Source organism: Sylvia atricapilla, chromosome 13 (genome assembly GCF_009819655.1).
Source record: "Sylvia atricapilla isolate bSylAtr1 chromosome 13, bSylAtr1.pri, whole genome shotgun sequence".
NCBI classification, from domain to species: domain Eukaryota; kingdom Metazoa; phylum Chordata; class Aves; order Passeriformes; family Sylviidae; genus Sylvia; species Sylvia atricapilla.
This window is the reverse complement of record NC_089152.1, coordinates 19,533,927-19,548,565: the sequence shown is the minus strand read 5'-3', so window position 1 is coordinate 19,548,565 and position 14,639 is coordinate 19,533,927. Positions and strand designations below refer to the sequence as shown.

Here is a 14,639-nt window from a genome sequence, read left to right as displayed (position 1 = left end):
AGCAGGAATGCTCACAGAGATTTTCACTGGGCAGGACTGCCACAATACAGCCATAAGTCATTTACTGAGGAAGATATATACTCTTGGCAAATATCCCCAAATTCACAACTAGAAAGAGCATTTTGTGAGCGCTGTGTGGCAGCCTTGCACTCCTCTGTCACACTCCAGCTGCAGTACTGGCTGTCCCAAACACCAGCAATGGCTCAGCTGCATGAGCAGGAGTCTTGGTCTGCATGCAGACATGAAATCAGTGGAATTTGCAGACCAAAGCCCAAAAGGACCCCAGAGAGGCTTCTCTCTGCTTCTGGGAGGCCTCAATCAACTCAAACTCTCTCACAGACATCCCCTGAGCCAAAGGCTTTAACTGAAGTTGATTCACTTGGTTCTTTCACACAGAGGAACCTCATCCAACATGTCTAAACTTTTAATGAAAGTCTTTACCCACCTCTTCACCTTGTGCTGTTTGTGAGAAGCAGAATGATGGAACTCCGCTGCGGAATTTTCCATTTCATAAGAGGGAATAAGAAACTCAAACAAAATTAAACTGTTTTCACTGAATCAGACTGATTTAAGAATGTATCTGTAACATTCAGAAACAAGAGAAGGACAAAACCTCCCAGAAATACACCAGAAACTAATGTTAGGTGAAAAGACAAGAGACTGTACAAGCTTTAAGTAATTCTAAACAGCAATGTGAAAAGAATACAGAACTAAATTTTTACATGATAAAATGCAGCATTTTTGAAAGGGAAAGAAGAGCTGAAGCTGTTAATTCATTCTAGGATAAAAAACCCTCTAAAACTAAATTAAAGGTAGTTTGATATTCTTCTATACTTGCTGTTATCATTAGTTGTTGGATCCAATTGCTCAAACACTTTCAATAAAGGATTTACGTAAGTGTGTAGTGTTTTTTATATATACATACACACACACACACAAATACAAAATCAGTTGCTGAGACACCTGGAAACACCACAGAAGAACAGCAGCTGAAGACATCTGCTATATTAACCAAAACTGACCACAGAATCTGCCTTCATCCTTCTAAAAATCTTTTGGTCTTAATACCTTTTATCATACAGCAGAGATTTAAAGACATTACCATTCCTGTTGTGCCTATACTTGCCACCCAAACTTAGAAAATAGTTGGTAGATAGTCATAAAAACATCAGACACACAGAAACCCAGCTAATATATAGAATATTCACAGAATTTTCATTTCAAATGTTGAAGGTTAGGGCCATATCTACTAGTGTTGGGGAAGATGAATCAGGGAAACCTTATAAATATGATTGTGTAGCAAAAGATTCTAAAAATATGAAACCTATAATCGATAGAAGTGAAAGCTGACTTTGAGTTGTAGGATTCAAGTCTTAGTTACTCTATAACCTGAAAACAATAGCCTAGCTAGCTGAAGGAAAATCCCTTTTGATTGAACAATTCCTTTCAGCATGCTGTCTAAGGCATCCAAAGGTCAATGTAGTCAAAACAGAACTCTAAAGAGTAGTTTTTAGAGTTTAAAATATAACACAGTATGGTGATATAGTAGTTCTTATAGGCTGTATGTAGATTCTATAGGATTTTGTGTCTTGCATTGGTTGGTCACTGTAAATTAGAATATTCATCACAAAAGGAAATATAATGTATTGTAGCAAGGACCTCACTCTCTTAACTCTTTCTCCTCTCCTTCCTGCTACTCTTAGCTCTCTTAGCTCTTACTCTTCCCCTTCCTCTGCTCCCTATTCTCGCTCTCTCCTGCTCTCTCCCCCTGCCCTTTGCTCTCTCTCCCTTCTCTCTCAGCTCTCCCCCTGCTGTTCTCTCTCCCTCTCTCTTTGGGACTCCCCTCCAGCCCAGGCTGGTGGCTGAAGGCAAGGCCCTTTTACCCACGACCCTGCAATAAATCCACATGTTCTAGAATATACTGGTGAGCAGAGTGCCTTGTCCCAGCCGTCCGGATTTGCCTACATACTCGGATATATCTAATCTTTTATCACTATTGCACAAACTAATTTATGTACAGTGAGATGATGCTTAAAGTGGAGAACTATTCATTTATTTCAGAAATAATTCAACCATGTTGATTATACCTTTCCACACAAAGCATCCAAGCCATATCTATATATCTACATACGTGATTTGAGAGTTCTCAATTCCAAATCAATAGCAGAATACCAACTTCAGCAGAGCCCAAAGCTGAGAAAATACACACAAGCACTGATCCTCTTACACACATTGCTGCTGTTTGGATCCTCACCACAACCCTTCTGTCTGCAGTTTCAACCACAAAGAGCCACCAGAGCCCTTTCCCACCGGGGAGCATCAAACATCTTCAGTGACAACACAATCGATAAAACTGCAACAACTCGTAAGGACACAGGAGAGCAAAAGGCACAAAACACCAAAAAAACCCAACTTACACTTTTACACTAGGTCAAGCAGAAGGTTTAAAATGCCAGAAGTTGTCACATTTCATTTTTACACAGGTCTTCTTATAAGACAACCTTTATACAACCACAATGTTTAAACATAATAGCACCTTGCCCATTTAACCAAGACAGAAGTTTAAAAAGTCAAAATTAAGGAAAAATTTTTGATAACATTAATTTATCTTAATTGAAAGGATTTTTCAAAATACCATTTAAAAAAAAAGGAAGGAAAGGTTACCAGTGGGACCATTTTGGTTTCTTATTTAATAATGATTTCCCACATATGTCCAGCAGTCAAAATGGGAGAAACTGGACTATCTGTCAAAACCACCATAAAATAATGACAAATAATAGAATTTATAGAAGAGAAACATTATTAGTAAATATACTTTCCAAGACTAAGCAGTTTCGCACTTTGTAACTTAACAGAAATTATAGTAATTTATCAGAAGAATAATCATCATTTAACAGTAACCTGTAAAAGAAAATCCCACAGACAAAAGACCACAGCACAAACATATTCCAGCTGCTCAGGTAAGGCATACTTCTGTGCTGAGAAAAAAGGCCTTTTGAAAGGTAAGATTAATATGAACATTACATAAATTTCACAACATCAAACACTGCAGTGCCCTGTTTGCTCATTTTTTGGTTTCTTTCACCTCTGTTTTGCAAACAAGTAACCTGATCCACACAGATACATACATCATTGTCAAGAGTCTGCTAAAATGAAGACTTTCCACTTGGGCTGCATGGTATCCCCATCCAAAAGCAGATCAAGTAGCCTGATTAAAATGTTGAATGATATCTAACCACCAAAATATGTGATAATGATACAAATATGCTTCTGTTCTTTCAGTCACAAAAGTTTAAAATGTTAATTTAATTACAATCCAAGGCTGGCTGACTTTCTTAAACAAAAAAAAAAATCTACAGAGAAGTTTCCTGAGCAGGAAGACAGTTCAGTAAAAAAACGTTAAATTGTGTTAGACCAACCAGAATTTGGAAGCCTCTGAGCTACTGTTCAGTTCTCAAAGCTGCTTTCAATGAAATGTATTTGTACGCTAATCTCAACAGCAATTCGGCCGTGTCTGATTACAGCAGAGGAGGAGATGCATAGGATAAGAAAAAAAGTATACTTAAATTGATATATGAATTTTTTTACAGTGATTAGATAATCATTTCCAGAATGTGTTGAGTTTCCAGCCATGTTTAATATGAAAACAAAGTAATATCTTTAACATTTCTTCTATAATGTATTCTGACTTCTCTTAATGCTTGCGATAAATTCCATTTCCAAAGCATGAGTGATTTTTATTAAATGACAAGGGTATTTCTACAGATCTACTACAAAATCACAATAAAATGTGAACCAGATGCACAAGCTATTACAAATCCTGGTTATTTGAAACTGGAGGGTGTCTTACAGTGACATCCCAACTAGACATTGCTTACACTCGACCATCAATCACTTTTTTAACAAAGGGAGAGTGAGAAGAGTGATAACTATCACTGCAGAAAGGGAGCAGTGTGTAATTAGGCCACTTAACAGGCAGCAAAAGAACGTAAAAAAAGCTGAACTGCAACAGTGCCACCTACAGTAAAGGACATTACTGGAAAAAAAGAAATCAATCAGTGTTTAGTCACAAAAATAACAAAATCAGAACTCAATAAACAAAATCTGATTTCAGCAAAAACTTGAGCTCTAATAATATCATGTAGAACACAACAAGTTTTATACACTTCAAAACTTAGTCCCTGCTCAAGATGAAAGCATTTTGTTAAATACAAATACGTACGTCCTCAGCTTTCCTATCTAAAAGCCTACACAAAATATAAATGAAAGAGTAACATGTTTCTGAAGCTCTAATTCCTCACTTACCATTTTTCTGAAATATAAAAAAAGCCAGATAGAATCCAGCTAGGCAAAGAAGAGGTGGAGCATTACCTTGCATTCCACCACACTCTGATCTGATTCACAGGTGACATAGATTTCATCAACTGCCCGCCGGAGGTTGTCGAAGAGAAACGCCCAGTACCGAGCCCGCAGATCCACCTTTCGAGGCTGCCTGGTCTTGGTGGGGCTTTTGTCAAAGTTTTTGTCTCCAGCTCCTGCTGCTGTTAATTTACAGTCCAAGGCAGTGTTCTGAAAACAAGAAGGTACAAGGGGAAAGGAGAACAACAAACAGAAGTATGGTAAGGAGTTGGGTTTCTCTGCAACACACCTTCTATCAACATATTGAAACACCTGTAAACAAGAACTTCCTCACTGAAGATCACTCCATCATTGCACTGACTTGAGTTTTTTAACACACACTTTCTTAAATATAGGCAGCACTTATGTTTAACTAGATTATGTTTCTTTGACAGTTACAATATTTGCATTCCACAACAGTACTGGATACCCTCTGCCTCTCAGCACACTGGAAAGATACATTTTTTAATTACATACGCTGTATTATTTATTCTGACAGATCTGTTTCTCCAGATGTGAAAACAGCATTTTACTAATGAACATACCAGCCATATTCCACCACAGGGAAAATCTATTACCGAGACATTACATATGACATGACTGTTTTTAAACCACCATGCCAATACGTGCTAATGCCAGTGAAATGCTGATGTGGCTCCCCTTGAAACACAAACTTAACTGACCCAGTACTGCATTGCTGCACAGGTGCAGGGGACAGCCAACGTGCTAAATGGGATGGGTGTGTAGGATGTTCTGAAGCACACCCATTTGGCTAAAAATACCAAATCACCACTGCCCTTATTAAATCTGAAATTCTCTCCCACAATAGAAAATGAACTGTAAGATGTTGCTACCATAAGCTTGTGCATTCCATAGCCAGTGGACAAGCACTCCAGTAAACACCAAGTGACACTCAACTGTGTGCTGTGTCCTGATGGAGGTTTTAGCTACCTGTTAAGGTAATCTGGTTGTGGTTGGCTTTTTTCACTCATGTATTTAATAGCACCTTTAATGTAGTTTTGATGCACTGGTCCACTGAGGTATGTATCTTCAGCACATCAATTCTTACAAGCGTACTCCTGCAGGGATTAATGCAAAATCCCGTTCTAAATGCTCTACTTTGGTGACTGAGTAAGAACAATCAAATGACATCACACATGACAGTATACAGCATTTATAATTAGGATATCTAATCACTAACTAGAAACAGTGTAATTTTCAAAACAATTGGCTGGAATTCAAGCGTTTTTGTCCTGTACCACACATCATTAAACACATTCCAATTTGCAATTAGGGAGGGAGACACAGTGCTGTTACACAAACACCCTCACCTGCGTTTGTGGTGAGATGCTAATTTTTCTGTAAGAAGCAGAAGAATGGGCACCTGATTTACTACAATCACACCAACATCTCTGCTACCCTTACATATATCTCCAAGTGCTCCAAGTGTACTCCAGATGAACTCTAGTTAATGTATGCACAAGAGTCATGCTCAGAAAGATGCATGGCATAAACAACCAACGAACAGCAATTTCAGAAGGGTTTCATATTTTTTCTTCCATTACATAAGTCACCTTTTAACAAACTGCTGGGAGACAAGATGCTCCTAGGCTGAGGCCTTGTGTAAAAACATTTAAAGCAAAGCTTATATACTGGCTAATTTATAGCTCTTTGAAATTACTGTTTATAATAATGCAAGCGTAACTACAGAATCATAAATAGCTACATTAAAATAACAGTGCTACCTGTTGCTGCCTGTATTTATAAAATGTGGAAACTGATTAGGTTTACAGTCATTCAGATAATACTGTTGATATAAAGGATCAGTTGTTTTGGAATGGGAAATGCGCATAATTCCCACTATTTGAAAGATACATTTTCAAACCTATCTTCAAAAGACAATGTCATGAAATATTTTTGATATTTAGCAATAAATGTTATCCTTCTGCTGTATTTGGCATCCATTTATCTTCTCTCTTATATGTCAGCCATATTATAATGAGGAAAACACCATGTGTAGGCCCTGTAAGTCACAGCAGTTCCATTATTATTCTGTAAGCAGACTTTCAGGGTCTCAGTAAAACCTAATCAACATTTACCAGTGTTCCAGGAGAAGACCTTTGAAAGGATAAAACCCTCTAACCTACCTGATTTATTGTAAACACTATCACACAAGCTAGTAAGCATTAAGTTAGTGGCTTGTTACTAGAAAAATTATTTTAGCTTGCAACAACAGTTAAAATCTTCAACTGCAGAAGATGCAAAGCTTACACACCTTTGAGGTTAACAGGCATGGGAATATCACTTCTTACATCCCAAGTAACCCAGCATGGATGACAAAAGTGACATTAAAACTGAATCTCTATCTTGGTGTTTTTTAATTTGTTTTCTTTACCCTCTAATAGTTTCAGTAACTTGTCTTGGACTAGTGGAAAGTATGCAATGCATATTTATACTCTTGGGATGCCAAAATTTATTGAATGTATATTTGCCAGCACCCTGCTGAAAGGAGGATGAGGTTGGTAAGACCGTACGAAATAGCTCTTGTAAGTTTATTTTCTTGACATTAGTGGCCCATTTATATTTAAAGGAAAATTAAAAGTGAAAGCTCAACAAAAGTAAGCCAAAAAAGCCACCAATTACAGCAGTATCCAGTGTCTGAAAAGCAGCAGAAATAAAGGTGCAGAATGCCAAACTGAGATGCCAAGATGCAGAGCTCAGCAGTATTCAAACCTTAACTGAAGCCACCAGGAATGCACTGTGTCAACAGGAGCTTCAGTAGAGCAATCTCACACTGAGCAGCAGCCACACATTCTCCTGAGTTCACACAATCCCCAGGTCAGAACCCAAACTGCACACTGCTCTCCACCCTCACAATTCTGAGGGCAAACCCTGACAGGGAGCCCCAGGTACGCCACTGATCCTCCAGCTGCCACACCAAGAGAAGCAGCACCCCCCTGTTTGGAATGCAGCAGTGGGTGAGGACACAGCACCAGGGTAACAGCCTGAAACTGGGAAAGGAACATGCCTGTGTTTAAAGATGCAAATGCATCGCTACGGAAGCAGAACATTTTTTCTTTTTTCAAAAAGTAACGTCTTCCATATGCTTTATTACCAAATTCTGACAGGCTGCCTCAAAATATTAAATGGCTAAAGCTGTACTAATGGCTAAATCCATAAATCAAAGAAAAACAGTGGTTAAAAACATTAAACATGAGGAAAGATTGAGGTATTACTTTATTAATGTAATAAAGGCTGTCATTCACAGAAAAAAAAAAACTGAATAAAACAAGGACCAGTTTCTTCTTTGCAATTCTCATTCAAATTTGCTTTCCAGTCCTAACTTCTAGAAATTTTGCTCACCTGGACTTTTTTCCCAATTAAGATATACTGACTTGAGCCACTAACACGTGAGGTCAAGAACTTTCCTTTAATTGGAAATTGAGAAGAAAGGCAGCCTTTATTTAAGCAATGTAATTATAGGAAGAATATCCTGTATCATTTTATTGGACAACACTTTCCTTAAAATAACTTTAATGCCAATAAGTCATGTGTGCAAAGGCTGGGAAGTGCCAAAAGGAAAAGCTGAAGAATACAGCCTAAATTCTGGCAATTTAAACTTCTGAATACTTGACTTTGAAACTCATATGCTTTAAAAATACAATGTATACACAGTTTCAGATACGTTTTAATCAGCCAACAAGATATCAGTGATCTCACAGAAAACCAGTGTTATGTCATCAATTTTATGTCACAGTAAAAAATTAGCAGATACCTGCTTTGCAGTCTTGTGTGTTCCTTGCGTCACCCTTTTTGTCTTTCCACCAGATTGCCATTTTGATTTTCCTGTGGGAGAAGCAACTGTTTTAATCAACAATAACGATTTTAATTAAATAGAGCACTCTACAATGCACATATCTCATCTTGCAATGTACTGAGAGGGACACAATTCCTGAGTTAGGAGGTTTGGCAAATTTTCTATTCAAAATATATATTCCACTGTTTAGAATGTGGATAATGCCAGAAAATATTGGAAAATGAAAAAAAAAAAATACAAGAAAGGCAAGACATACGGATTTCATTATACAAAGATAAGCCTTGAATTCTCAGTGCCTCTAAAAACAGTATCATCACAATCTACATGTCAAATATGACACTAGTTTTCTATATAAATTTTAAGAAGTCTGCTTTTGAATGATTGCTCAATCAGCTATTACAGAATTAAAACAAGAAATATATTTGTTAGGAAAAACAAAATGTAATGATTTAGTTCTTCTGGAACTGTTCTGCGAAGAAAGATGGGAAAAAACAAGAACTTAGGTCAGGATTTAGTTCATCAACATTTAGGTAGCCAAACGAAGAGAGAAAAGCATTAACAGAACACAAGTCAGTCTCCTTAAGGCCTGAAATCCCTTCTCACACATACCAGTCTTCATCCACTGCTTATACAAAGTGACTTTAGCAACTATGCTTCCAAAATCAGTTTAAATTCCCCCAGTCAGAGGGGTGATTCCAGGTCTCAGTGCTGCCAGTGGTGGCAATTAAATGAGTTAAGAGTTATCTTTGCATAGAAAAATCTATGTTAGCCTAGACCAACCTGATCTGTTTGCATTTAATCTTTGAGATTTGCTACGGGGTAATGTAAAAAAAAATTATTCCTCCAACTATCTAAACTTGCACAACATGAAAATCATAGGATCCAATTACCAAAAAAGTAAGCAAGCTAAGACAAAACAGTAACTATGGCCAGAGTTTTCTCTAGCACAGATTACATCCAAAGAGAAGTTTCAAGATTATTCAGCTGGATGAAGCCAACCAAATCAATGCATTAGTTGAATACAGTCCTCCCTAGACCATGAAGATCATTCTTGAATTTCAGAATTGTCCAGTTGAGTTTTTAACAGTCCTGAGGCCAAATTCCCAAATGCAGCCCAGCTGTTTTACATTGCACTGGTTATGTAAAGCAGCTGCAAACCTGTCTTAATCAAGCATTGTACAGCTGGTTTCCACAGCTGGTTCAGATCACTGGCTATTCCAGGCAACAAGGCTTTTAATTTAAAACAAATTAAAAATTATTTGCTTGATAATTCATTTTTTAAATGCTACATTAGCCAAAAAACAGGTATAAACTAATATAGTGAACTCAATTCAGCAGCATTCAGGAAAAAAAAAAGTCATTCAGCTACTGCATGTATAAAACCTCCTAGTCACTAAAAACTTGAACTGGGGAATAATTGCATGGCAGACTTCTGATAACAGAAGTATTTCAATCACCCAAGTCTCTCTTCTGATGTGATTTACACTCTGCAAGGACAAGGTTTTGAAGGCAATGGCATACACAACTTGCATAGTGAAAAGTTTCCCACAAATATGGGTACACTAAAATTAAAAAGGGGTAGAGGAATACACCAAGTTGCAGACACTTTAGATTCTGTAAAATCCAGAATAACAATCTATCATCTAAGATCTGTGAAATGTGTGAACAAGTCCCCTCTAAACACAAAGGCAAGTTTCCAGGCACTTCCTATACGGGGCAGCCATTTAGATGCAAATAGCCAGTTTTCTCAACTTTATTAATGTAGTGTGGGGCAAGGACTAGCTTTTTCTTAAGGTGTGTAGGCCAAAAAACTTTGGATTTCAGCAGTAACCACCTTTTCAAGCTTTCTAATTCCTTTTCTTACAATAAGGCCTCTGGTTATTAGAAGTCTGTTTCTGCTTTTATCCCTCTATACTCTCAAGCAGTGGCAGCACTCCTCAGTGGCTGTTCAGGGCAACTGGTGTATAACTGGTGTGTCACTGATGTGTAACTACACCATGCTGGCATTGCTAAGAGATGCACAGACCTCAGTGACACCTGAATAGCACCCCCTGCTAGCAACTTACTGAACTGTAAGGAGAGAACAGTTGTGAGCCAAGATCATCTCCTTTAACTATTAAGTTGCCCATGTGAAATATATAAAGTATCAAAGTTTCGAAGCATTGGAGGAGCTACAGCCATATTTGACACTGGAAGTCTGGTATTTAAATACGAAGCACACAGGGTTTATGATTTGTGACGTTTTCCTGTCTAAAAAGCTGAGGTGCAATGCCTGTCAAAAACCCCCACTGATAACTTATTTTCAAAAGCGACCTTTTACCTAATAACCTCAACAACCATCCCACTCATCTCTCTCTGTAGGATAGTTTTACTGGTGTGGGAATTGCCTTTACATTTAGTAGTTAATTACAGCCTTCATTTCTGTCCTGGCCATGGCAGAGACCAACTGCACATGTTGTTTCAATGTCTTTGACACTGTCCATGATCACATCCTCAGCAGAAATGATAATTTTCAACTGAGGAAGCACACTGAAGTTTCTAATCCTATTATGAACCACATCTTCTTACAAGTTTGCAGAGCAGCAGTAGCTGCTATTTTTCTAACTGTACAATGCTAAGGATCTGGAGAAATGACTGCTTTCAAGCATGAGTGTAACCAAAAAATCTCCACATTTTCCAGCCTCCAGATATTTTGCACAAAATTACTTTTATAAATTACTGTCAATGTCTCATCCAGAATATAATGGCCTGTATTCATCTACCTGCACTAGACTGGACTGCCATTCATTCCAGTGAAATTCAAGGTTTGAAACTTATGACTTTTAAATGAATCTCCCTCCCTTCACACTACATTCTGCCAGTTCCCATCAGACCCATGCTGCAAGGGCTCACACACAATGTGTACAGTCAGGACTCTCATAATTCCTCACATGGCCAAAGACAGACAAGTTTCATGACTTTGATCACATCCCACAAAACTTGTTTTCTGCAGCAGGCTCTTGCTAAAACAGTGGAATATGCTGCAGACTCCCCAGAGTGTGCCAGGTACTTTTTAACCAGTAAAATATATTTCCTTACTCTGAAATGCTTAATCTGCAAATGAATTCTATATGGCAAGAGCCCAGGTGATTTTGAACACATAGGAAATAAGAAGGGAAGACTCACAAAAACAGGATTTCCCAATCTTTCTACAAATCTCAAACTTACAAAGGTATCTTACCACCTATGAACATTTAAATGTCAAGCCTCTGCAAGTTTTTAACTGTTGCTAAAATAATACCTATGGCTTTGTAATAAAATTTGTGTGTGGTTGCTTACCTCAAATACAGTCCCTCAAATTTCATTCTAGGCATGTGAAATAATTATGGAGAAAAAAAAGGGGAAAAATCTGAAACCCTCCCTTGGAATGATCGCGGCTTTCCAAGGTGGGCAAAAGCAATGTGACTGCAGACCTGGAATGCAAATTCCCTTCTGGAGACACAACACCAGCATAGTGAATTTGTCAGAGTTTCAAGACTCCTAAAACACCAAGGGGTGGTTAGTTCATCCAACAGAATCTGCTGTGTACTACTGAACTCTGTGAAGGAGAATTTGAATTTCAGTGGCTGAAGAGTGTTAACAGTCACTGTCTCTTCTGTCACCACCATCCATGCCTGGGATTTTGTCATGGCACTGATCTGTAATCAAAACTAGAATTTCAGATCTGACATAACTGGGGTGCACACTGCTCCAAAACACACAATAGACATTATCATCTGCCTTTCCAGAAATCTCTTTTGTTTCTAAAGAAATACTGCTTACTGGCAGGAACTATATATTTACAGAATGGAATCAGAAGGTTTTTATTTCTCTTTTATCTTTGTGTGCCATATAAAATACTCAAGTCTTTCAGAGCAAAAGGAAAAATGAGAAGAGGAATATAAGCACACAATTTTTAAAGGAAATAGAAAAAGGATACAAATGGAAAAGGTGAATTCAGCATTTTAATTAATCAACACTGTAACGCTACCCCTAGTAATAAAAATTTACTCATACCTTCACTGTGTCTAGAAAAAAAAATCTCATTATGAATAACAGTATTGAATTAAAAATGTTAAATCACACACTGGTGCTGCTCAATCAATACCTCTGAACATTACAAGCAGAAGAAACTGCCCAAAGACAAAATCCTGCTTTGTACAGAAGAGTGGCAGGATTGGCTCAGGCACTCTGACCTTTTGGCCTGATTCACACAACCGGTGAAGAAGTCAGAACTATCCTAATCCATCATATTGCTGTATCATCCCTCAGGGACACAGCACATATGGAAGGATCAGCACAGAATGAACCAGAGCTCACTGACACCCACATAAACACCCTCTATGCCAAGCAAGGGTCAAGAGATAAAGGATCTGGCCTTGCCAGGCTTTCACTAACCACAAGTTCCTTTTCACAGGGAATTTTCCATCAGGCAATAATCATCAGATCCTTTGCATTATGCAAAAAGGTCAGCATATAATTTATTTTTAAGGAATTTCAACAAGAAAGCACCACTGACAAAGTTTAAAAGTTACAACGGGGCTAACACAACCAAAAGAAGGAAATGAATACAGCCACTTGGATTTCAATCACTGTACATAACTACTATTTTATGAAAGCAAAAAATTCACTTTTACATTCATTTATCATGGTTTAGCTGAAATTGTTAGAGCAAACATTCATCTATAACTCACAATCTTTTTTAAGGAAAAAGTCTTAAAGTTTCTAAAAATAATATTACAAGCAAGGTAGTATTGAAACATAACAGACACTTTACACAGAAAGTGAATCAACCCAAAAGTTGCTCAAAAATACTGCTAGAGATACACTGCATGTTCCTTTACCACACACACATTCATATCACTACCTTTCCCAGAAGTTTAATTTGGAACCTGGAAATACTTTGGGCACCAATTCTATTCTGCTTAAAGACAGTTTCAACTTTGCATCAGACATAGGGTGAACTATCTCACAACTTAAGACATAACATTTCTTAGAAATATCTTTTTCACTGGCAGAATCACAGAACAGCTGAGGTTGGAAGGAGCCTCTAAAGACCATTCTAGCTCAACCTCCAGGCTGTCCAGAGCCATGTCCAGGGAGGTTTTGAGCATCTCCAAGCAAGATGATGCCCACAGTTTTTCAAAGCAAATGGTTCCCATGTTCAACCACCTTCACAGCAAAAAAAAATTTACTTTTGGACACTCAAAAGCTGCAGCACCTGGACAGGGACATGCAGCTACAAAAATATTTGAGATTAAGTTCTCAAAAATAGCATTCAGACATCTGGAACAGCTTGAGTAGGATAAAAATAAAAGTCAATTCCTGGCTTCTTAAGTAAGTCATCATGCCACAAGAGAGTATTATGACAGTAACAAAACTGTTATGAGGACTTGCATTACAGAAAGCTGTCCCCATGTATCCCCTTCTTTAGAGATCCTTCATTGGCATTTACCAATGCCTAAGTGATCCCCCCAAAAAAAAACTTCCAAGTTTTTTTGTTTTAGAACACAGAGAGCAATTTGTTAGATTGTTCTAAGTCATTCCTACAATTCTGAATTCCCCAGTTACAAGAGATCACTTTAGGACAACATCATTGTATTACACAACTATCGTGATAATCTCAGCAGAAGAAAACAGTCATAGATGTTACCTGCACACAAAACAGTTTTTAACCTGTCACTGGAAGGTTTTATAAAGTGATCTACCAATCGCAAGGGACATTCTGGAAAAAAACTTCTAAATTATACTTCCCATGCTAAACAGAACATTTTTAAACAGAGAAATTCTATGTAAGGAAAGTATTTCCAGATGAGCAACTCTAGTTGAAGAGGACTGGAAGTGCAAAGCCCTGGTGGAAGACTGTTAAACTCATACCATCATCTTCCTTGTTTTCCAGTGGGACGTTCCACGCAATCAGGTTCCTCGCTGTCCGTCCCTCTTCTGCCACTATTTTCCTCACTTTGTCATGGCTGTTAGAGCGCTGGAAGGAAGCCTGAAAACAAGGAATACATGGATGGGCACACAAGAAAGAGAAATCCTTGGTCTGACATGTTAATTTCATCCAGTATGTGGTTACACCATCCAAAGTGGGGTGCACAGGTGCTGAATTTTTCTCACATATCTGAAACTGGTCTATGCATCCATTTTCATTCCCATTTTTCTGCATAGAAGCAGATTTCTTCATGAGCATGTCATGGGAGTTACTACCCAGCCCTCAATATGGGTATGTTTAGACCACATCACTTCCATTTAAGTGCCCATCAATGCTGCTGGAGCCTCACAGCAGACTTCACAAATGTTTTAATTACCCTGTCAATTAGAACTAATTATACAAGCTAAAGGCTGCATGAGACCAAAGTACATGTGCTGGCTGATTGGTGAGAGCCGGGAGAAAGGCAAGAGC

General features: G+C 38.0%; 1 protein-coding gene across 1 annotated transcript in view; it reads right to left on the bottom strand.

Moving 5' to 3' along the window:
• Window positions 1–14,639, bottom strand: part of SCAPER (S-phase cyclin A associated protein in the ER) — a 144,076-nt gene that overhangs the window by 125,482 nt on the left and 3,955 nt on the right. Inside the window, exons 3-5 of the mRNA XM_066328752.1 lie at window positions 14,111–14,228; window positions 8,174–8,244; window positions 4,372–4,569 (exon numbers count right to left, since the gene is read on the bottom strand). Coding sequence (XP_066184849.1) covers window positions 4,372–4,569; window positions 8,174–8,244; window positions 14,111–14,228 — 387 coding nt within the window. The remainder of the gene's footprint in view (window positions 1–4,371; window positions 4,570–8,173; window positions 8,245–14,110; window positions 14,229–14,639) is intronic.